The sequence below is a fragment of the Oxyura jamaicensis genome, chromosome 4 (genome assembly GCF_011077185.1).
Source record: "Oxyura jamaicensis isolate SHBP4307 breed ruddy duck chromosome 4, BPBGC_Ojam_1.0, whole genome shotgun sequence".
Taxonomy (NCBI): domain Eukaryota; kingdom Metazoa; phylum Chordata; class Aves; order Anseriformes; family Anatidae; genus Oxyura; species Oxyura jamaicensis.
The window spans coordinates 17,311,870-17,336,824 of NC_048896.1; the positions used below are offsets into that span (position 1 = coordinate 17,311,870).

At 46.5% G+C, this 24,955-nt stretch overlaps 1 protein-coding gene and 1 long non-coding RNA gene across 8 annotated transcripts in view; both read left to right on the top strand.

The window, feature by feature from the left end:
• Positions 1–1,206: 1,206 nt before the first annotated feature.
• LOC118165805 lies at positions 1,207–4,163 on the top strand. Its single transcript, XR_004750250.1, has 3 exons — positions 1,207–1,313; positions 3,116–3,206; positions 3,758–4,163. It is a non-coding gene; the product is annotated as an uncharacterized LOC118165805 (long non-coding RNA).
• A 2,092-nt stretch (positions 4,164–6,255) lies between these two features.
• DCX (doublecortin) overlaps positions 6,256–24,955 on the top strand; it is an 89,465-nt gene continuing 70,765 nt past the window's right edge. For 2 of the 7 annotated variants that reach the window (XR_004750248.1, XM_035324090.1), the window contains exons 1-3: positions 9,538–9,705; positions 20,001–20,204; positions 21,749–22,139. Coding sequence is in view for 6 of the 7 variants with exons in the window: in XM_035324090.1 (XP_035179981.1) it covers positions 21,776–22,139 (364 nt within the window). In the remaining variant the exon portion in view is untranslated. Of the gene's footprint in view, positions 6,495–9,536; positions 9,706–20,000; positions 20,205–21,748; positions 22,140–24,955 lie in introns of those variants that run through there. The other 5 variants (XM_035324084.1, XM_035324088.1, XM_035324085.1 and 2 more) reach the window with 5 other exon arrangements.

Genomic DNA, 24,955 nt, shown 5'->3' on the forward strand with positions numbered 1-24,955 from the left:
TCCATGACTGTTTGCAAAAGCTGAGCTGCCGAGTTCTGGACACTAACAGCCTGCAGCACCCAAAGGTGCTGTTTTCTTGGGGTTGCATTAGCCTGCCAAACATCAATAGGTGGCAGACCTGCAGGAACTCACCATATCAATGTTGGATGTTAGCACTGCCAAAGTGCTGAGCCTGCAGCCAGGTGTGGGCTGGTGTAGCCCACTGACAAATTCTTGTCACTCAGCATGGAGCAGAGTTTGGCCTCTTAGCCATGTCTCACAGGCTTTGTAGCTTATGATATAGCAGCTCGTGCTTGTGACACCGGAGAAGCCTTGTTCAAAACCCGCTGGCAGTCAAGATAAATGCTTTTACAAGGATGGAAGGAGGCTGGTCTACAATTGGGTTAGTTCCTCAAGTCTGAACTACCCCTTCTTACTTTAGCACCATTTAAGCCTGCAATCTGCAGCCCCCACTCCTTCCCCGCTTAGATTTCTTTCTTTTTCCTTATATCACTGTACAGGAAGCTGCGCATTGTCCATCCTTCTTTCCAAGCCGTCATTCCCCACTCCCAGCCCACCTCAGGCTCACACAAAGTTCAGGGAGCAGAGCCAATTCACCGCAATGTTCATATTTCAGCGAGTGGGTCATATTGGACAGTGCTGCAGTGGAAATGCAGCAGCGGGCAGCTGTTTCCCATTTATTCACATGTAACCTTCACAGCACTGTCAGCAGAATATTAAACAAGGTTTTAGCATCTGCTTTTTTTGGTTGGTTGGGTATCAGCCAACTGCTCCTGAATTCCAAGATTGTCTAAGTGTCTGCATATCTCTTTAGCAGGGTTAGCAAATGTTTATCACTCAGTGCCTCAGCAAAACCTCAGCCACCGTTAGCTTCTCTGCAGAACATTATTGTTGGTTGCAAGTATCTGATTCTTGTGGCTTCTTTTACCAAGGCCCAGCATGAGCTCTCCTCTGTTTCCTAGGGACTGTAGGAAAGCTCCAGGCCATACCAGACTGAAAAGAGATGGCCACTCTTACCAGAATGAACGTACCTTTTCTTGGTCAAAAAAACCAACCAACCAACCAAGAAGCTTTAGCCTGCCCCTCAGCTGTTTTAAATCACAATACAGAATTAACTGGGGACAGTGCAGAAAGTTACTGTCTGATTCACTCTTGCTTGCCCCAAGTGACATCCAGGAATTCACATCTATATTCCAGGTATAACCCCAAAGACATTCTGGAAAGTCACCATCTGTGGTGATGGGCTGCAGCTCCTTGAAGCTTCCTTGCACCAGTCAATTCACACCCAGCTTTCTCCCCCACTGTATGTTCAGGTAAGCAGTGGATATTCCAAGCATTCAACTGTCAGTAAGGAAAAGCAGGTGGAAAAAAGCATGTCAGAAGGGACAGATACAATCCTACAAGTCCCCTAATTAGATTTGCACCTTCTCTCTGCACCTGGTTGTGTCCACACAGCACTGAGTTGGGTGAACATACTCCCATCTTTCTTTACTGCTCTTTGTCACAGAAAAGCAGAGTCTCAGACCTAATTGTAAGGTCCATAAGTGAATTACTCCTTTCAAAGGAAACCCATGTTAATAAAACTTGGCACATCTGGCTCTACATTCACACATTCCGGTATGCAGCAGTCAGGACTGCCACTCTTGGAGACGCATCCTATTTTTCTGGTAGTGGGACATAGAGGTCTTTCTCAGCTCTACTGACATTTAATGATTCCCTTTGTTGCCCTGTTGTTACTGCCAGGGCATGTAGGATTCACTGCCATCTGAGGTAAGACTTGTTTTATGAGTCTGACAAGAAATGTTGAAGTGTCTGAGGTACTTTGGATAATTCATCTGAGAAAGACAGTGAGCTCCTTGCACAGGAAACATGCTAACCTGTCTGAAAGAAGTACAGAGAGGCAACTGAAGAGAGTGTACGTGAACAGAAAAATTCCAGTACCATTCATTCAAGCAGCAACAGCAGCATGTCACTTACCCCAGCCTGATCTTTCTCAGGTCTCCATACACTGAAATACCTCCCAACATTCTTAATGACTTGAGCACCATTTTTATTTTCCCCTGTTGAAGCTTCTTTGCCTCCTGCTGAAATCTTCAACTCACTGGGGTAAAATGGGGATAAACTGGGGTTATATTTAAGTGGTATGCCAACTATTGCTAACTTAAAGTTAACGATGGGAGAGGTGGTTTGCCTTGTTTGAATGGTACATGAATCTTAACTGAGCTGCATTCCTGATTAAGATTTGGATACCAGGCCTTGAGCTAGCGCTATGAGCAAGTAAGAGCAATGGTAACGAGCTCAGACAATAAGCACTGAAGCTGTGTGGGAACTGTAACCATGTCTTAGTAGGTTTCTGTGCAGCATATCAAAATACAACGCTGAAAAGCTCTGGTTATGGGTGAAATAACGTGACTGTTCCAAAAAGCACTGTAGATGTGGTCAGTGCATATCAAAGGGCTGACTGATGATTCATGATCCATTTCCCTTCAGTGTCAGGAAGGAGCCTGGGATGTGGATGCAATATCCTAAGAGAATAGGTAATGTTGGGTTACCCATGATTTCCATCTTTTTTCTACTTAGCACTGCTTTTTCTTCCAGAAATCCATGCCATACTGCCAATTTTCATGCAGCTGTGCTTAAGAGGCTTGAATGTATTTTTTTGATCCCACTGTTTTTGGATTCTGTATTGCTACTAGGCTGGCACAGACCAGCTTGTCTACAGTAGTCTTCTGTGCTCTTCATCTTCCCATGATGCTTTAAACTGGAAGTTTGGACACCTTCTAGGTAATCCTACAAATGTCCACTAATAGCATAACACTTTTTCCTAGAAATGATTCCTACTGGGTGGTATGTTGAAGATCAGGCCTGGTTTTGGCTACAGCTCTGAGCTTTGTCCTAGATTTCTCTTCTAGGTCCATCCCAGGTTTTAGTTTTCTGTGCCTCAGTTCACCACTCAAACTGGCTTAATTCTTCGCTCTCCCATCTTTCTGTCTGATGTGCTTTTAAAACACATGATGGTGGCTGACTTTCTTTCTTCTGGTGACAAAAATGGCCTTCCGTACTCTGTTGTCTCTTGAATACTTTGATTTACACATTGATTTCTACGTGGCTATAGATATGTCACATCAAGGAAAAGCTGGCACTTGGCAACACAAATGGTCGCAACACATCACCTTCCCTTAATGACCTTGGCCAGACATCCATAGGTAAGGGGTGTAACTGCCAAACTGACATTTCCCTCAAGAAATGCTCTGTCCCTCCTCTGGTTCCCCCCTCCCCTTCATTTGGAAAATCTTTGATAATTAAATCACTGCAAAGGCAAGTGATCTGTTGTTATAATTCATTTGATAATTCAGCCTAAGCCCCAGGTTTCTCTTTGCACAAATGAAATTTGCGCTGTTCACAACAGATTGACTCCCAAGCTACCTGCTTACTCACACAAGCCCTTTCTTAATTAGATGGCTGAAACTAGCAAAGCATGGCCTTCTTCCCAGCACAGATGACTTCAGGGAAACAAAAAAGCTTTTCATTAAAGAGGTCCTGGAGACTCTGCCATAAAAAAGAGAGATGTATTCATTTCTGGAAGAAGATAAAAAGATGCAGTTTCTGCTTGGTCACTTATTGTAGGCAGCATCTCCTGTTCTCAGGCAGCAGAGAGACGACGGGTTCATCTGTTACACTGAGGACCCCCTATTCTGGCTTCTTACCTTTTTTTTTTTTTCTTCCCATTACTCAGCTATGTTTCTCTTTACTTTAGAAGGTTTTGCTTGAAAGAACCGGATAAAGTTTGAATAAGTGTTATCTTGGACATGAAGAACAGCAAGACTTGGTCTGGAAAGCACCACCTTTTTCCTCTGTAGCTGAAAGAGCTGCTCTGTAAGTGCCAGCAGACACTTCTTTGCACTGCATAGTCCAGCTACTCCCATGTGATGCAGCACCTGCAGGCAAGTTGCCACTTGAAAAAAAAACTATGGCCATGATGATTTCTATTGCTGATGTCTTCAGATTAAGCTTGGATATTTTTTCCATTAGAAATCATAGTGGTGCACTGGCTATTAGCTCCAAATCCTTATTGAAATATTACACTAAGGATCCAGCTAAGGACTTGAGGATCTAATCATTCTTTTTGGCTTTCATAACCTACCAATCAACATGAAGATAAATTCCACCAATCTCTCTGAAGATAAATTCCACATATCCAGGGTATCAGGTCTGTGTTACCAGAGGACCGTACCTGGACTGAGGCAGGCTTTGAATTGCCTGGTGGGGAAGCAGTGTAGCTCCAAACCACCCTCAAGCACTGCAACAGTGCCTGGTGCTCAGCCATGCCATGGAAGTTGTGCCAGCTGGAGCAAGAGCAGAAGGAGATCATATACAACAGGTTCAAAGAGAAAAGCTGCCATACCCTTTGTTTACTGCAACAGAAGTTTCTTTACCAGCCCTCATGCCTTGGGGACAACTAGAAAAATTTCTGCTGAATTGCCCGTGACCTGTAAAATGGACTATAACAACTTTCTGAAGATTTCATTCCTGAATCTGTAAGGGCTGGAGATCAAACTGCTGCATTTAGTTAACACTCCCTGCAAACTGGCTTGTTCTGAGTCACCCATTGCCTCTGAACTCAAAGTACATTTGGATTCCTAATAGAAACAGCTGTGAGTTTTCACTGGAAGTTTCCCTTTGCTGTATCCAGAAGGTTTCCCATTTCTTAGACGACATGATGGGGATTCCTTAGCAAGCTCTTTGAATGCCAGGGCTCTTTTTTCCTTGCTACCCATCTCTTGTTCAGGGCAGTTGCTGAGGTACAGAGAGTAGAACCGCATTCTGTTTCCATTTACGTGTGAAATCCCTGCAGCGATAAAAGGTTGGTTCAGCTCTCACCAAGTACAGGAGCTGGCTGCTATTTAAACTCACAGCAATAACAATTTCATTACCTTTGAGATTTCCGTCACTGAAAAAAAATGGATTGACATACTAGAAGCCAAAAATATCACCCACATCTTCACTGCATATCCCATCACATTCTTTTATTTGGTGTCAATACTCATTTGCAAACAGCAGTAAGCATCAATAGGCGGTAATAAACAGGAATATCCAGTGGCAACCACTTTGTATAGTAGATGCGAGCTGGAAGTTTCTAAATAACATCTAGGATTCATTGTTTCTGGATACTGTCAAGTATCCCAGGGCTCCAAAACATTTAGGAAGTTATTTAGACAATAAATACTACACAAGAAGTATTTATTATTTAGACAATAAATACTACACAAGAAGTATTTATAAGTTTATAATAAAGTAGAAGGATCCCCAAAACTTTACAGCATGGAGCAACCATTAACCATCTGGAGCTGGCAAACAACCCAGGGGTAGGTTAGTGCCCACGTGTTACTACTGAGGTTTTACAACAGCTTCAGAAAGCATCTGTCTTGCTGGGTCTAGGGGACACAGAACTGGATGAACCCTGACCTGACCTAGCTTTCTAGTTTGTGGCCAGCCAAGTCAGTGTTATCTGCTGGCCTCCTGATTGTCTGGTGATATAACTTTTCCTCCCTAGAATCATCCCAAGCTAGCACATTTTCATTTTGGGGAAAAGGGCAGAAGCCTTTGTCATGTTTCATCTAAAAGACAGCTTGCCTCTTCCTTACAGAGAAAGCTTTGTTCTCATCTACTTCCAGAGAAAGCTTCCCAGCCCTACAGCACAGCAATATTGCATTAGCTTTCTGCAGGCATGACTCTCACATGCAGTTTCATAAACAGTAATTTTCTTTAGGGAGCCTGAGGGAAAGAGGAGGGAAAAATAAGGGAGAGTAGTGGGAAGATACTCACTAGACAACTTGACTTTTCAGGAAGATAGAGCCATAGGCTGATTTATATCCTTCTGCTATGGGAAGGCAAATGTGGTTGTCTTGCCTTCTATAGTTATTAGACTTGTACTGCCACTCCTTGTAGCACAAAGATCTCAGATTTTAAGAGCCCACAATGGCAGGAAAGTAAAGCAGCATTCTTGTGTAGCAAGCTGTTGTAAAATTTAAACAGTATTCAAGCATTGCCATTTATCTACCATAGCCTAACACTGGTAAACAGCAGGGAAATCAGCCCACCCAATTTCCTTTAAGTACTCTGAGCAGCTCCACCTGGCCTCTGCTCTGAACCAATCCTTGCCAGCAAGCCTCTGTTTAGAAGGTTGTAAACCTTTACCAGGGGCTGTTATTTCTTGTGTTCTACAGGTCAATTTTTGCTCTATTAGCATCATCAAAAATTAGGAGTCACTAAGAATTAGGACTTTAGATCATATTTCTGTATATAATAAATAGCATTCTTTTTGCCTGTGTTCCTGAAAAAAGTCCGTGTGTTGTCAGATTGTCAGACAGTGGCTGTTCTTGTGCTGATGAGCTAGTCACAATACAGAGTTTTAATCTGAAAACATAGTTTGGGCTGTGAAAAAGACCTAGCTTCACCTGTGTGCTTTTCATACTGCAGCATCAGAATACCAGGTGCGGAAAATCTCTGTGATGGCTTGAGCCACTTTGGCTAAAGACAACAAGTAGAGTCTTCAGGAGGGCTGTACACCAAATATTAGACTCTGGGCTCCATCAGTGGGAGAAACAAACTCTGCATGCAAATACGGCAGAAAATCATGCTGTGATGGTCCTTCTGGTGCTTGGGTCAGGGCACTTACAGTGTTCTGGAGTTTCTCAACTCAGTATAGGGGGATAAATATTGCCAGACGTCATTTGGGATCACCACACAGCTGACACGAGCAAGTCCAGGAGGTTCATGAAGCACCTAGATGGTAACTTCTTGGTGCAGGTGCTAAGGGAGCCAACTAGGAAAGGTGCCCTCCTAGATCTGTTGCTGGAGAACAGAGAGGGTCTTGTGGGAGGTGTGGCAATTGGTGGCTGTCTCAGTCATGGTGACCATGAAGTGGTTTAGAATTTATGGTGACAGAAGGAAAACTGCCACCAAAACTTCAGCCCTGGATATGGGGAAAGCAGACTGCAGGCTGCTCAGGGAACTAGTCAGCAAGGTCCCCTGGGAAACTGCTTTTGAAAGCATTGGCGTCCATCAGTGCTGGTCAGTCTTTAAGCACTGCCTCCTAAAAGCATGAGATCAGGCAATTCCAAAATATCAGAAGTCAGGCAGGCAGGGCAGGAGGCTGGCCTGGCTGACCAGGGATCTTCTACTGGAGCTTAGGCAAAAAAAGAAAGTGTACGGCTGCTGGAAGGAGGGTCAGGTGACGAGGAAGGAATACAGGGATGCTGTTTGTGTTTGCAGGGAGAAAATTCATGTGGCCAAAGCCCAACTAGAGTTGAGGCTGGCCATGTCTGTGGGAGACAATAAAAAAGTTTTTTTTAGATATGTGAACTGAAAAAGGAGAACCAAAGAAAACACAGGTTCGCTACTTGATGGGGAAGGTCTCCTCACAGACAATGACATAGGCAAAGCAGAGACGTTTAATGCCTTCTTCGCCTCTGTCTTCAACGCTGATGATGGCCTTCAGGACCCAGGGTGCCCTGAGCTGGAGGACCGTGACGATGGGAATGACAAACTCCCAACCGACCCTGAACGTGTGCGGGATTTGCTGCTCCACTTGGATCCATACAAGTCCATGGGTCCAGATGGGATTCATCCCAGGGTGCTTAAAGAGCTGGCTGACATCATCGTGGGACCTCTCTCAGTTATTTTTCAATGATCTTGGGAATCTGGAGAGGTCCCAGGAGACTGGAAGCTGGCAAATGCTGTGCCAATTTTCAAGAAGGGTCAGAAAGAAGACCCTAGCAATTACAGGCCTGTCAGTCTCATGTCGGTGCCTGGTAAAATTATGGAGAAGATGATCCTTGAGGTTATTGAAGCGCACCTGAGGGACAGTGCAGTCACTGGTCCCAGCCAGCGTGGGTTCATGAGGGGTAGGGCCTGCCTAACAAATTTGATTTCCTTTTATGATAAGATCACCCATCTAGTTGACCAAGGGAAACCAGCTGATGTGATCTTTTTGGACTTCAGCAAAGCTTTTGACACAGTTTCACGTAGGATCCTACTGGACAAAATGTCCAGCATTCAGCTTAACAAAAACATCATCCGATGGGTGAGCAATTGGCTGACGGGCAGGGCTCAAAGGGCTGTGGTAAATGGGGCCACATCAGGCTGGCGGATGGTCACTAGTGGGGTCCCCAGGGCTCCATTTTAGGCCCAGTCCTCTTCAATGTCTTTATAAATTATTTGGATGTAGGACTAGAAGGTGTTTTGAGCAAATTTGCCGACGACAGCAAACTTGGAGGAGTTGTGGACTTGGATGAGGGTGGAAAGGCCTTGCAGAGAGATCTGGACAGGTTGGAGAGCTGGGTGATCACCAACTACATGAAGTTTAACAAGAGCAAGTGCCGGGTCCTGCACCTGGAATGGGGCAACCCTGGCTATACGTACAGACTGGGTGATGAGACGCTGGAGAGCAGCCCCGCAGAGAGGGATCTGGGGGTCGTGGTTGACAGCAAGCTGAATATGAGCCAGCAGTGTGCCCTGGCAGCCAGGAGGGCCAACTGGGGTGCATCAAGCACGGCATTGCTCGTCGGTTGAGGGAGGTGATCATCCCGCTCTGCTCTGTGCTGGTGCGGCCTCACCTCGAGCACTGTGTGCAGTTCTGGGCACCACAGCACAAAAAGGACATTAAGCTGTTGGAGAGTGTCCAGAGGAGGGCAACGAAGATGGTGAAGGGCCTGGAGGGGAAGAGGTATGAGGAGCGGCTGAGGTCACTGGGCCTGTTCAGCCTGGAGAAGAGGAGGCTGAGGGGGGACCTCATCGCAGTCTACAACTTCCTCATGAGGGGGAGTGAAGAGGCAGGTGACCTGTTCTCTGTAATCACCAGTGACAGGACCCATGGGAACGGGGTTAAGCTGAGGCAGGGGAAGTTCAGGCTGGACATCAGGAGGAGGTTCTTCATCGAGAGGGTGGTCGCACACTGGAACAGGCTCCCCAGTGAAGTAGTCACTGCACCAAGCCTGTCTGAATTTAAGAAGCGATGGGACCGTGCACTTAGTCCCGTGGTCTAAACTTTTGGGTAGACCTGTGTGGTGCCAGGAGTTGGACTTGATGATCCTCATGGGTCCCTTCCAACTCGGGATATTCTATGATTCTAAATATTTTCCTGAATGGTTATTTAGCTTCTATTCCTTCCTCCCTTCCTCCCTTTCTCCCTTTCTTCCTTTCTATCCTCCTCTCTAGTAAGATCACCTCTTTATTTATCTTACGCTAGCAAACAGACTGGAAATCAGCTTGTTTCCAACATCTGCTCCTCTTAGGCATTACTCAGAGCTTCTTTAAGAGTACTTCTCTCTTCCTTATTTTTTCTTATATGTCCTTTCCCTTGCTCTCCCTTCAGTCTCTACTATACTTGTGCTCATTGCTCTAACTCACCCCTGCTCTCCACCTCTTCCAAAGCATCACAGCTCTGCTGGCAGTGGGCCATCTAGCACTCCAGATGGCTGGCACTTGCTGCTTCTGCCACAGGCTGGGGTAACGAGCTAGCTATTTCAGTAACAAATCCAATGCAATTTGCTTCAGGGAATAGCTATACCAGAATGAGTTATTGCCTGCTTCGTTTCTGAAGGATGTGTTCCCTGCTAGCAAAGACCTCTTTCATTAAGGTCCCTCTGAATCTACTCCAGAACTCCCTGGCCGAGGTGTGGAGCAGCCTGGTTTCTCATGAACGTATAGTAGCACCTCTCCTCCGCTTTGGGACTGCTCACCCTTAGCATTATACCGCCCCATGGCTGGTTTTTTTTTTTTTTTTTTTTTTTTTTTTTTTTTTTTTTTTTTTCCAGCTGGTTTGTAGAAAAGAAAGGAATCAAAAGCTCTTTTGCCAGCCTGCGCTGTGATTCAGCCTATTCCAACTTGTGAATCCGTGTTGTATGCTAGGTTTCAGTGCTCTAGAAATCTTTTATTTTCTTAGAACCAGGGCATTAGGTCTTGTATATGACTAGCTCTCCTCGTGGATCCCATTTTGTAACTTCTGAACATGTTGCAAACAGCAGAGACTTTGCAGTAGTTGAGCCAAACCAATGAATATTCTGGCTGAAACTGGGCTGGGCACACACAGGGTAAAATTTTACCTTGAAACTAGTTCTGATCTTTGGGAAAGTGAGTGGCAGCATATGGAATGGGCAGTGCATGGTGATGGGGCTGTGTGTGGTGGGGGAAAGGGGTGTCTATAGCATTATGCCTCTCCTTGGGTGTCTGTACTCTGGTGGGTTCTAGATGAACTGGAGAGTTTTGGTGGGGAGCAGCAAAGTTGAAACTGATGGTCAATTGCTTCCTAACAAATGCAGTCTGGCTTAGAGCTATCTAGCTCCTTGTGGGGCAGAGGTGTACAAATGCTTTTACTAAACATGAGTGTGAGAAGCAAAGGAGAGGCTCTGAAACAGTTTCTCCGTGAGGGATGTGAGAGGCCATGAAGAAACATAAGAACAAAGCTGGGAGGTGCCTGCTCTGCTAGGAACAGTAACTTGAAGTTGGTATGGGAAGCCCAGGAGATGAAGATGAAGACTACTTGCAGCAGCTGCTTGAGACATCGTGTGTGCTTGTCCTGGGGCCTGTCAAGTAACTTATCACTCTAGCATAAACACAAATATACCACCTTCCACAACACAGCTAGTGATCTATCATCCATCCCTGTCACAGCGTGGGCTCACTCCTCTCTTAGAGACCCACATGACCTAACACAACCCCTTTCTCTGTAACAAATCTAATGTGCACAATGACACATCCACGGCCTGCTAAATCCTGCGGTGGATTAGGGATGTATTTATAGAAGCTGAAATGAATATTAACAAGCTGTCCTCTGAAATCTAATTGTGTCTCCTAAAATTGCTAGGTTTTTGGCCAACATAAATTAACATAAAACTACTGCTAACATCTCCTCTGGATGAGGGGGTGGAAACCAGCCCTCCAACACAGTGGCTCCAGATCCTAATTAAAAGCAGTAGTTCAGTGAATGGGACCTCCTGTCTCCTCCCCTACTAATTAGCAGGATATTGCTGTAATCTCCTCCCTTGCTAGACAGCTTACTCATCTCCCCCTTAATGACTCCAAAATGGTTGCTTTTTCAGTAGTACTTCCCTGCTGATCTCTGCTTGGGAGTTGCCATCCTATATGGGAAAAAAATCATTTTTTTCAGTGCTTCAAACCTTCTCCAAACCAAAACAAAAACCTCAGGTTCCTGAAGCACATGTCTGGGTTTAGGGTTTAATTGCTGGGAAGACTGATCAGTTTTCGCAGTCGCAGATCTAAACTCTCCCTTTGTAAATGCAGAAGCACAGGCTCTAGAAAAGGCTGGGCTCCCGTATGAGGGGAATAATATTCTGTGTGTGCTCTGTTTGTGGGGGCCAGGCTGGCAAGGTGTAGTCGGCAGGCAGCATCTTTCTCCTGACTCTCAGCATACAACTCAGCTGCTGCCAGCTACATGGATGCAGAGTGGGTTGTGGCTTGTCTGAAATTGTGTTCTGCCTCTGGTCCTTGAGGTTCTGATGACCTGGACACCCTGGTCCTGTGTCCATGGGCTGGAATAAAGTGTTGTTCCTACTAAAGAAGCTTTCACTTTAGCTTTGCAAGGACCATCAGACCCATTAACCCCTAGCCTTTAAACACCTGGGAAGAATCTGAACACTGAAAGCACTATTCAAAATGTTTTCTGCACATAAACCCTAAAATACCTCACATCATGAATTGTCGGAGGGAGGAAAATGTCTGAACAGTAATTTGCAGCATAAAGTAGAGGTTCTTCTAGAGCTGGATAAAAGGAAACCTCAGGCATGGGGATATGTAGAAAATGGTCTGTGTGTGGCTGTATAATCTGCCAGTGTGTGTGAATTTGAACGTGCACTTCAGAAGGTGCTGCTTAGAGGAAACTGCTCTTCTGCAAGGGTTTTGGAAGTAAAAAGGGAGACTGACACTGAGCCATACCAATCAGCAGCCACCGCATGTGCGAGCTTCCCATGCCTCAGCACTGAGGGGCTATCACAAAATTTAGGGAATGAATTAGACTATCAGAATGGGTTGTTAGTAATACTGCAAAGGCATTTCTACTGCAGAGTGGCTGAACTAGAGTCCAAAACAGCTGGATATCCTCCAGAGCCTCTGACCTCCTTCCAAGATTCAATTGCAAGGACAAAACTTCTCAGGTCCAGCACGGCACCAGCAGGCACTGCAAACCTCTTAGTGGGTTGCCATCTGCTGGCACTGCCTCTAACTGCTTCCTACCGGGGGGAGCAAAGAGAAGGGCATCTGCAGAGGGGGATGTGGGTCAAGCAAGCCTGAAATGTAACTGCCTGATAACTTATTTTCCCTAAGTGTAAGCTCCTCAACCAATTGCCTGTGCTGGTTTAGCAGGCCTTGCACTAAGGAGAAGAAAGCTTTGTTGTCCTGTTGGGAGCCTGTTCCTAGAATCTGTTCCAATTTGAAATGATTTCTTACCATCACCACCCAACAGGCTACGTGAAACAAAACAATAATTTAGCTTCTGCAAAGCCTTCATTTCGTCTGACACAAATCAAATAAGTCACATCACAATTAATGTTTTAATGTAACACTGAGCTAAAACTCTGCCTCTGGAGCTTGTTTCCTCACAGAATAGCTCAAAGCATAAACTGGTACGGTTTAAGCAAAGGCCATTCTGATTTTGAAGATCCCGTAATGGGGAAAAAAAAAAAAAAGTTCCTTTTCCAGTTTAGGGATAAATCACTTAATCCTGCTGTGCAAACTGGAAAAGGTGTGTGTAAATCTGGCTGCATCATTGCCAAGAGGCAGCGGTCTGGGCCTGACTAACCCCTGAGGATGATTTGAGAACTCAAACTCACCGGCTCAGGTGGGCTTGCTGAGGCTGAGTTTGCCGTTGATGTTAGGTTCTTGCAAATGTTCTGTGTGATGTTAGGTTCTGTGCTGAAACTTGTACAAAGAATAGCCAGTTTACAGGAATTGGACTGAGGAAGTTAAAACAAAGTCTATCAGATTGGTTCCCTGAATTAAATCATTGTAATTAAGTACTGACTGTATTGTTCAGGTTTACCTGAATTTCTGGTCACAGGTGATCACTTCCAGCAGGAACTAATGTGATGCTGTACAGACACTGCATGTTATGATGGTGAATACTCATTATATGGCCATCAGTTCTGTATCTGGGTAAGGAACAGACCTCTGTGGATGGTACTGCTCACTGAGTTGGGGGGAAGCGGCCGTATTTTAGAGCTTGCAGTGTCCTTGCATAATTCCAAGGCAGAAAGCCAAGATCTTTCCTGTTCTAGCATCTTGCTTCTCTGCAAAGCGGGGAGGAGGGTGTGAAATGCAAAGTGTGTAAGGAGAGGTCATTCATTTCTTTTTTGCCACAGCAATTCATCTAAACAACCAGACCAGCGGTTACGCCTGCAAGTCCCTCCCGGCACTGCATGGCCCACAGCTACTGCCCTGCTGCTGGAGCATGGAGACTGCTTATCGCCCCCCCGTGTCCTTCCCTTCCTTTCTAGGGACCAAACAGCACGTTTGGGAGCAGCAGGCACTCCTAACTGATTAAACGCTTGAACAGGGATCACTTTTTTCACTCCTGATGCTCAGTGTTGCCACAGGGTGGCATCCTTGTTGTCTTACAGACACCTATGGCCCGAGGAAGTGGCCCAGAGCAAGAATGGTTTGCACTGAGGTCCTGATGATGATTGCTGCCAGCAGATGAGCTCTTACGGGTCTCCGCAGGTCTCTGCTGCTTTGCGAGGCACAGTGGAGGTACCTTATGTGCACTGAACTTAGCAGGCACTCTCATCTGTGGCGCACAAATATTTCCTGTCACATCTGCCAACGGGGAACCAAAGTGCGCTGGTGCTACCTGCACTGTGAGAGTGATGCGTGTGCGATGCGGATAATCCACTCTGTTGTGATTAGCACTGCCCACAGTAAAAGTAGACCTCTCTCAAGGTGCCTCTTTCACACCTCTATGGAAGAAGCAAGGAAGGAGGCCTAAAATGGATATCCCAAAGTGGAATGTGGGAAGTACATAAAGTAGAGAATAAGAAATTTTCTCTAGCATGAGCAGCCCAGAGGTGAGTGGGTTTATATAGGCTTAGCAGTAAGGCAAGCCCTGCTTTAATGACTGGCTGTCAGGGTTACGTCTGCAGAAGTAGCCCACAACCTGGGGATTTGGGCCAGTGGCATGTAATAACTATCTTAAACTGGGGGGGGGGGGGGGGGTTCATACTGAACAGAACATGCATAATCTGAAGATGAAATGCCATCAGAATCAACAGTGGAGTTTCTGGTGTCAGCTTCAGGAGAACTTCTGCCTGACACCATCTCTCACTTGTCAGCACAACTCTGGCATGCATGCAGGGAGCAGATGAGCTGCTGAAGTTCAGATCAGAGTTTCAGTGCTTTTAAGTACAGCTATTTCAAAGGTGGTGTCTTAAAGTGTTTCCATACCTTAACCTTTGTTTTAGAGATAAAACCTACATGTAGCTCTTAGTAAGTTCTCAGGAGGTATCTAAAATCCCTGGATGCATCAATAGCTGCTAGAGGCAGGACTTTGCCTATCCCATTTTTCTGAAACCTGCTTCCTTCACATGCTTAGAGTACTCAAGGATGCCTTGAACCACAAACAGACAGGGTGCTGCTGGCTCCTGCATGCAACACCCAGCTTTCCAAAGCCTTGTAGTAATCTAGGAGATCTGGTTCAGTTTAGCATGGTGTCTGCAGAGTTGGATCTGGTTGTTGGAGAGAGGTGACTGAAGATGTCAGCTATAGTGTATTTTTTCAGCTATCGTGTATTTTTTCATTCCGCCTGACTGTAATGAGTCTGTGTCCTTCTACAGTGAGGGACTACAGCTATGCAAACAAGAATGTGTTCATTGGTATTTTAACAACAATCTTTGTGTGCTCATGTATTCTAATTTATATGGGGTTTTGAGAAGATTAACATCTCAGATTAAAATAAATTTGTTTATTTCTGTATCTACCTTTAAATTTCAGTGTAGATTCAAAGCAATGATTACCAGTTTCTTAGATAAATGCATGCCTGAAGAACAATAGCAAAATAGCTAAGCAGTATATGCAGCCATAAAAAAAAAATATAATTTGCTACTGTTCTCAGTGATTTTTTTAGGATAAAACAGTTTGGAACCATCCCCTGAAAGCAATAAGGCACCAGCACAAAAGCACTTTCCCACTCTGCTCTCTTCGTTCTTGGAGAGTGTAAAAACCCTTGAGCTGCCTCTATCTCAGCTGTTATACTGGTAGGGGTGAGCAAGCTGAATGACAATTATCTCTACTATGTAGCTGACAGCTCAGCACCTCTGCACAGCAGCTGAGCTCAGCCAGAATCTGCACCCTAAACACTAATTGCTCATCTTCCAGCAGACAGGTTTCCTCAGAGCCTTCTACTTTCCCTGGGAGTTTGTCTCCCATGTGCTGCTGCTAGAGATCAGGTGTGTTGGCACAAACGTGGGCTGAAGGAGAGCCCTCTACCAGTAAGGGCTGTGTGCTCCAAAGACAGCGTGGGCATCAATTGAGAGTGCTTACGGGCAATGTGTTGGGGTGTACGGATGTGAGAAATGCTTAGGACTGTGGAAAAGGAGGATCTGTAGAGGATGGGGACTTCTTCACACACTGGAATGAGTTCTGATTCAAAATCAAGAGCATTGAGCTCACCCTTCTACTCCTCTTGTAAACTTCATAGGCCTGTAGTCTGCCAATCATACAGGATGATCATGATTTTCTTGCAACTCCAAAGTTCAAAATGAGCCTCAGAGGTTGAGAACTCCAGGCTGGTGTAATTTGCCCTCTTATTACTCATAGTCTTTGTCCTGTGCCATGCTGAATATCTTCTCAGAGTTCAAAAGCTCCTAATGTCTACTGAGGCCACAGAAGGCATTTTTCATCTTCTGTTTAAAATTTTAGTCTTGTAGGTCAATTATCAAGAAACTTCTAGTCTTGGTCATGACTCCACTGTTATGATGCAGCCCATGGACAACCTCTGTGAAAGGAGACATCTGGACTTCTTGTGGTTCCATTTGTCATGACCTTAGCTAGAACTTGCCAGCCATATATCATACTTTGTTTGGTCAGCAAAAACGTACTGTCAACCTCTGTGAGGCTCTGCACGTCCCCCAGGATACAGGGCATGTGGCAGATGTTTCCATGGCTTTCTGCAAGCTTTGCAAACTGCTGTTAAGGAAAAACAGTGCCACTGGATTGCCACCAAAATTTGGCTTGTGGAACCCACTGGATGTGGCAGGATTTGTATGGGATAACGTGGGGTACTGTGGTGGGGGTGTTGCATTTTCTGCTATCAGGAGATTTGTTTTCAGCTGCAGAAAAAAAACAAAACATTGATTTAGATGGTTTGCCTGTAACAGGGAGGGGATGAGCCAGATGAAACCCAGTGCAAAAGGTTTTCTTTGGATGACAGTCGTGTGTTTTGTGCTTTTTCATATCTTGATGTGTAGGGAATGTCTTCAGTGAGTCATTGAATTACTCATTATGAGCTGCATTGTTTCCAGATACTTACAAAGGGTTTATTAGCCCGGGGAAGGCCTTTTCACTTGCAGCATGCTTCCTGTTGATCCCACAGAGCATGCATGGCCCATTTCTCCCAGATTTCAGCAGAAGTTTATTTGAAGCCAAAGTAATCTGCTGAAGTTGAGGGGGGCTTGCCAGGGGTACAGGGCTGTGGCATGGAAACGTTGACTCAGCACAGCTGGTGGGATCTGGAGGCTGGCCCTGGAGCAGTGACAAGTCCCATCCGAGGGGTGCTGGTGCTGGGAGGTGCAGGTGAGGAGCCCCACACGGTCTGGCTGCTGGAGGTGGCCGTAGAGCTCAGCCAAACAGTTGGAAGCTTCAGCTTGCACCCTCTCCTCCTTCCCCAGGCAGAAAGTTTTGTCCCTGCTGCTCCCTGGGATTTTTAAAGATTCAGGCTGTCTGTGACTTGAGTCTGAACCACCTCTGCAGAGGTTACAAGGCTCGGAGAGGTGAAGCCATGCTGTGGAGGTATTCCTCCACCCTTCTCTCCCCAGCAGCAAGCTGACTTTGGCTAGCACTGGTATTTAAAAGACTTTCAGATGTGTGTGGTCCCTGTAAAAATAAATCTCCAAAGGAAACAAATGTTATGTGGTGAAAGTCTGCCAAGTCCCCCTTGCTTATTAGCTCACAGGATCATGTAGGAGGGACTTAACTCTATAGGTTAATACAGGATAGTTCTTCAGCAAACTGTCCGCTCTGAAAATTCAGGCTTAAAGCCTGTTGCTCTATAGGGTCAAGAGTGAGCCACTGGCCTTACGGGCCTTAGTCTTTGACTGCTCTGACACATTTAGCAGAGCCCTGAAATGGTCATGTGTGATTTCATATAAGATCTCATCAAGCAAGGCTTTGAAAGGAGTGATCAAGGATGACATTTTGAAAGCAGTCCAAAAGCACAGAGGTTAAAATAACAAAAGTAATTAAACGTGTATCTAAATAGACTGACTGGAGTATGATGATCCAAGACTTCCTTCAAAAGCAATGATTGCTTGATTTAATTTTTTCCAGAATTCTCATCTGTGGTGCAGCCAGACTTCAGCTGCTTATCACCCAAACTTACATCCTGATGGGGAAAACGTGCTGTGCTCTGAAGATAGAATTATTTTGTAGGGCTCCGGATGGTATGTATATAGCAAAGCAACAGGGTGGTGGTGTTGACATAGAAAGCACTTAAGACTGACTTGTGATGATAGAAACTGGATTTTCTACTTATATGTGGAGAAGTTAGCAGAGAAGCAGTCACAAAATCCCTTTTACCTGCAGTCTGCTCCTCTCCAAAGTACCGCAGTTGCCCAGCAATGTCAACAAACATGTCTTCTTCCAGATTTAGTTACCCAGGCAGAAGTTTAAATATTAGCTTCCTGGAGGAAAGATGATTCACCTGATTTAAAGCAGATATTTTAATCTGAAAAGCTAAATTTATCTTTCCCTTTTATCTAGATGAAGTTACTGATGGGAAGGTATTTTCCAATTCTCAATATCTCATGCTGCCTAATATGGTTCAGATTAGTGTCTCAGAGGATATTCTCTTCTGAAGTAAGTTTTGACCAGCATTAACTCCTTGGGGTCTCTGAAGAATCTCATCTGCCTGATCAATAAAAACAGTCAGAAGTGGGCCTGTATACTCATCAAGAAAGGGTTATCTCCATGTCATGTTGCGTAGCCCAGGAGCAAATACCAGGTTTCTAGCCAGAGTAGTTCTGCTTAAACCCGAATGCTTTTAAAAGCAAGTGCCCATGCTCCAAAAAGCTTCTGGCAGTGTCCTAAGCAAGCATGTCCATAGACACACTTCATCTTACCAGTGGGCATGGACTCACACGTGGAAAGAAGTCAAAAGCCACCTGTTAGTGCTGTTTGAGACCACGTGCTGTCCTCAGCATGCCCCAAACAAGTCAGACTTGGGAGATAAATTGTACAATTCTGCTGACTTCATGAATTTCTGCCATCCTGCCACGTTGTCCCTGACTAGTATCCAGATGCCTCAGACACGATCCCAAACGGTTTGCCTCTTCTGTGTCAAAGTTACGTGCACCACTGAAGACTAAGTTTGTTTTTCTCTGTTCTTGCTCTTACTGCACTTAGCACATGCATAATAATTCGTACCTTTGCATTTAAAAATACGAATACAAGTATAGTTACAACAGTGCTATAGGTAAGAATCGATAATCCTGGACAGATTAAGCCCATGGTGATGCCTCCCCAGATATTTTCTAATTTGGGAATGGGAAGGAGAATCCTTGAACTCTTGCATCTGCATGTGGAGACCTACTGACATGCCCCGAGAAGCACAGTTCCTGCTCTCTCCTGTGTTCCTCTCAAGTGCTAATTGCAGAGGAAGGAGAGCAGATCTGGGGCTTCCTCTTCAGTGATCCCACCAAGCACACAGGGGAGCAGCCGACAGCTTGTGCAGAGGGTGCAGGGGAACCTTACATGAATAAAAGGATGGTTGCAGGGCGTGAGGAAACTTTACAAATGTCATGTGTGAAAGTTGCTGGGGAAACAAAGAGGAGCTTTTAGTGGATTTGTCAGCATTCCTGGACTGTCATATACAGGGCAGACAAAGCTGGAATAAATACTAAATTTTTCTGTATAAATGAGTAATGCGCCAGAATGACAAAATCTGATGTTTTCACTCAAAACAGACACAGCATTGTTTGGAAAGATTTCCTTCTGCAGATGGGTAGACCCTCCCATTTCCAAGGCTTATTCACTTCTAACATAGAGAGGGGACCAGCACCAGCAGGGTCAGGAGCAGGGCTTGCAGTGTTGCTCATCTCCTGGCAGAATGGAAATCTTTGTCCAGAAAGCAGGTGAAAGCTTTTGCTGTCTCAGGGAAGGAACCTCTTGCGATTCTGCGACAGCTGAATCCTTCTGCAGTGGAATCCAAACTTCTCTTCGTTTGGGATTTGAGCCAGGTTGAATCCGTTGGGTTAAGCTTGTGGTGATTGACTCCATCCCCAACCCCTGGGGTACTTGAATGAATTCAGAGCTCTGGCTTTGGCTTAAGTCCAATGTTAACGGAGAAAAAATATTCAGGGCCACTGCATGCAGAACCACCAAGTGAATTGTCCCTTCCTGCTTGCCAGTGTAAACCATGAATGCTGTGTAAAACCCATATAGCAGCAAGACTGGGCCCAGTGCCACTGGACAACTGTTTTCTTAGTTACTTTCCTAACACACTGGAGTCCTGTGCCAGCATCGTAACACATTGTAGGCTTGTAGCCATGACCTCCCTGTACTGGTAATCCTATAAAATTGGTGCATCAGTCTAATTAAGATCTTTTTTCAGTGGGGCCAGATGCTTTCTTGGTGAAGCTAGAGCTAAGGAGAATTTTTTTCCCTTCAGAACACAAGCTCCAAACTTGCCCCTTTAAACTCTTTACCTGTCTATTAACATATCCAGAACTGGAAAGAACACACCCTGTTTCCCGCCGGGGGGGGGGCCCCCCCGCCAGATACAGAGACTGCAAGCAGCTGAATGATGGTAGAGTAAAACCCACCAAGGCAAAGTTACCATGAAGGGATCGAACAAGGCACTAGGACCTAGGAGGCGTCTCATCCACCCTGGCAGGAATTTCTTGCTTGGAGCTCAGACAACAAAGGCAGAGTGAGCCTGGTTTTCTTTCTCTCAGCATCTCCACCCTGTGCGCTGAAAACCGGTGAGTAGAGCTCTTTCGAGTGACTTGCATGCAGAAAAGTAACAGATGTCAGATGGAAGGAGGAATCTTTCTCTTAGTATCTTGCAGCATCTGCAGAGCATTTTTAAAACAAAACCCCTGCATCCTCGGATTCATTCCCAAAGTTGCTTGGATGTTTCATTGTTCAGCACATGACACAAGCCTGAATCTACCCCAGCTAGCATCGTGGGGAAAACGTTCCGAACTTGGGGTTTCTTATATGGATTGCCTGCATTGTCCTCTGCTTTACCGCAGGCTGGGGACAATGATTTTTCACGTACAGGTCATGGTGACATTGTAAAATGCAGGCAAGCAGCTCAGATCTGGCAAATGTGAGGGGCGGGGAAGAGATAGCAACAGCTTTTCCTACATTTATACCTGGCTGCCGAGTGCGGGCTGTGAATCCAATTTCTGCCCCATGTTAACATGCAAGCAACATACATGAGTTGCATGTTCCTGGCTGTGCCGAGGAAGTGGAAATCTTTCCGTTGCAGGGCTGGGGGATTCCTCCTCCTTTTGTGCTGGGGTTTGGTGCGGGAGGGAGGTTGTTCTTGGGCATAAACTAAAGGCTATGCAGAAATTCCTGGTTAGTGGCTGTCAGCTCAAGTCCCTGCTTTTCTCTGCTCTTCCCCTGTGCTAGGAGCCCCCTGTGCTCAGAACAATGAAAGGTGAGCTGGCAGGGACGGCGTGTCCCTTGGGCAGGGGCACTTCCATCAATTAAATCACTTCAGGCTGGAAGGGGGTTGGAAATAGCCCCTTTATTTTCTCCTCCTCATTAAAGTGGAGCAGAAATGCAATTCAGAAGTGGCTCAGGCTGCTGAAAGGAGCTCATAGAAGCCTCGTTTCAATGACAGATTTTTTCTTTCCAGTCATTTCTTCTTGGAGATGTAGGCTGGTCCTGGGAATTGATTGATGGGCTAGGAGGGGGCTGCGGATAGGGGGAAGGGTGGGCTGGATCTCATTGCTAACCCTTATTGAACAGGCTGTCACAAAGAAACTGCTTATTCCCCTGTGACCATTCTTTCATAAATGCCAGTTTATTCTAATGTTAAATATTCAGATGCTCTGGTTCCTTCCGTGATTCGACAGATTGAAGGGCTGACTCACTGGGATCTCCTTGTTTTCTGTTGCCAAAGGAAACCTCACAGGGCTTAGAGGTTTAATTCATTGCCAACTGGTGTTTGGATGAGTTTTTTGGGGCCGAGCTGCAACTGTCATGTGTCCCTTTTGGCCCCGAGTCCCCTTTTACTGCACTTTGAAAACTCCCAGGTGCAGGAGCAGACTGCTCTCTAGAAATGTGTTCCCTGCCCCCAGCAGTTGGATCCCTTTCAAAACGCAAGGACCACTCCTACCCTCAGCCCCCAGAATCGATACAAATCTGGGTCAGGGGAGGGGACACTTCCCAAATACATCTGTCCTGCTCCCAACACAGCGCTTGCATTAGTGTCTTTTTTCTCTGGCTTGTGGCTCTGCTTGGCTCTAACCTGTCCCCTTCACACTCCTTCTCTCCCCATCTTCCTGCTCAGCTTCAGATCTTTAGGGTTCACCAAACTATGGAACTTGATTTTGGACACTTTGACGAAAGAGACAAGGCGTCCAGAAACATGCGAGGCTCACGTATGAACGGGTTGCCCAGCCCCACTCACAGTGCTCACTGTAGCTTCTACAGAACCAGGACCTTACAGGCGCTGAGCAATGAGAAGAAAGCCAAGAAGGTGCGTTTCTATCGCAACGGGGACCGCTACTTCAAGGGGATTGTATACGCCGTGTCCTCTGACCGCTTCCGAAGTTTTGATGCTCTCCTGGCTGACCTGACCCGCTCCCTGTCCGACAACATCAACCTGCCTCAGGGAGTCCGCTACATTTACACCATCGATGGGGCGCGGAAGATCGGGAGCATGGATGAGCTGGAGGAAGGTAATTAGCATCGCTGCCTGGTGCAGTGAGGAGGCGGGGTGAGGAGGGGGCTGCACCACTCGGTCTGCTGCTAAGATCACGTTTCCTAGGGGGTCGGGGATGCTTCTGCCCCTCTGGGCTGAACCTGCCCAAGCTGCTTTTACCCCCGGAGAGGTGGCAGCCCCCCGGGGAGCACCCGGCTCGCTTGCTCTGGTGCAGATGTGGAGCTGGAGGGGTGTGTCTGTCTCTTGGCGAGCCATGGCTGCATCCAGTGCTCAGGGGGCTGTCTGAGGGTGTCCCTGTGTCTGTCCAGGCTGCGAGGGGGGGGCCCACGGGGGTGGGTAGGTGTGAATGCAGAAAGGGGAGGTGCTGGGGGGGGTCATCTGCTGGGCTCGTAGGTACTGGGGGTGTCGTGCAGCGTGTGTGTAATGGTGGGTGGGCTCACGCAGTGTGTGTGATGGGGGTGGCAGGGATTTACGAAGTATGGGGGGTGCATCGGGGGGCTCATGCACAAGGTGTGTGGCGGGGCGTGGGCTGGGCTGTGCAGGGGTGTTGGGAGTGGAGTAGGGTGTTGGGGTTCATGCAGGGTGCCCATGGTGGGGGCGTGGAAGGGGTGTGTGAGCGGTTCACGCCGCATTTGGGAGCATGGAGGGGTGTGTCGGGCGCTCGCGCAGTGTGTTGGGGGTTAACGAACAAAGCCTGTGCACCGAGAGGGATTTTAGGGGGTTGCACTCGGCAAAATTTGGGGATTTACACATTTGTGTGGAAGAATGTGCGAGGAGGGCTAACTGCAGAGGAGGCACTGGGATTCCCTGGGGGGGTTCATGCTCGGGGTGCACTGCAGTGGCTGTGTGTGAAAGGGAGAGTGCCGGGGGCTCCTGTGTGGAGCTGTGTACAGAGGGGAGGTACAAGTGCTCAGCAGGGGTGTGTGTGTAGGCGGGTGTATCTGGGGCGTGCTTCTACAGGGACTGTGTGCGGTAGGGGCTGCTGTGGGGTGGGCTGCTGTGGTAGGTTTGTGGGGAAGTGTGGAAAGGCATCTAATGCATGGAAGATGTGAGCGTGCTGGGGATGCTCGGGGCAGGTTTGAGTGTTCCCTGCTTCCAGAGAGGCTGGCAGCGTTGCCTGTTCCTCTGGGCTTCGCTTCGGCTGTGGGATCAAGGATGAGACAAAAATCCATCCTTCTGTCTGGGATGGGTTTGCTCCCACGGAGCTCGGTGCCAGCTGTGCCTGTGCGTGGGGAGCTCCCTCTGCAGCGGGTGGGTGCTGCCAGGAGGATGCCAGGACAAAATTGCTGCGTGGCCGTGCTCTGTCGGCAGCACAGCCTGAGCAGGGTGCGTGGAGGACACCCACAGCGACTGCTTTTCTCTGCCTGGAACGGTTCAAATACTCCATCCTTTGTCTGGATGTACCCTGCTGCAAGAAAAGAGGTGCTTTTCCCTGTTCCATTTCCTTCCGAGCAGATCACCTGCCTGATTTGGCTACTTTAGAAAAACCACAGGGCTTTTGCTGTTAATAAGACAATGGCTGTGAGCCTGTGTGAGCCACTGAACTGCAGGGGCAGCCTCAGCAGCGAGTCATTGTGTGACCTTGACTTGAGCCTCTTTCCCTAGGTCTCCATCTGCAAGTGGGATACTCGTTTCCCCAGGATACTTTGTGGGGAAAAGCACGCAGTGGAATGATAACCAGGTTTCGTAGAAGATGGTTACTGGGAACAAGTTGGTGCCTTTCAGAGAGATGACGCAGTCCTAGTGGAGTTATTCTCAGCTGAGTTACCATACAGCTGTCAAGTGGAGGTGTGGCCTCCCTTAATTCTAGAGATTCTGTTCTTTGTTTCTGTGCTCTCTTTAACATGGCTACAGCCTTACTCTAATGACAGCTCTCAGTCCTGCTTGTCCTAGGCTTTGTGTATGTCTTCAGGAGTAACTCTAGGAGAAAATGCAGTTCTCTTACATTCTTCCTGCTTTTTGTCAGAAGTTAATGGGCCTTTCATTAAGATGCCTGCTTTTCACTTTCTTCTTTCTGCAGATAAGTACTTAATTCTTGAAATATATATATATATATATATATATATATATATATTACTGGTTGGGGTACAGGCAGGATGTGCCGACATTTGGGTTCTGGCTTTGTTCTGCCAAAACAGTAGCTGGAAGCAGCACTGAAGACGTGTCACCGAAACCAGAATGGGCTTGTGGTGCGGTATCCCCAGCAGAGCATCAGCAAGGAAAATACAGTGAGCAGAATGAAAACAAAAGAATCCAGCATCTCAAAATGCAACAGCAGATCTGTGTGCTGTTACTGACTGTTTAACGGTAACATTCCCGTACTGCTGGAATGCCCCACGCTTCTATTGTAGAAAAGCAATCTTGAAGAGACGTTGCTTTTGATTATTAATTCTGTGGTTGCAGCCAACCTTGTGGTAAGCTATGCTGTTAGCTTGGGTGTTCGCATAACTGCGTGCTAGGTACACATGGGAACAGAACTTCAGAGTATTTGCACTGTGGCATACAAGCACAGGATGGGTAATTTATATGGGTATGTTTCCCATATAAATTAGCTTTCTGGTTGGGGCCTGAGAGCGTCTAGAGCAGGTTAAGTTGTTGTAATGTGACTGTTCTTGTAATTTCCAATAAACAAGTAGAACCTAGGAAAAAAGGTCATGAAGGAGGGGTTAATCTCTGATCTGCAGTCACTGGTAAATTACTAATATTGTTTCACATCACACTTGGTACTGGATTACTTCAGCATGATTAAAAATGTTTATATGGTGCACTGAGTGCACTTCTTTCTGTAGGGTAGAGGGGTGCTACTGCATAATGTCAGTAACCTTGAGACAG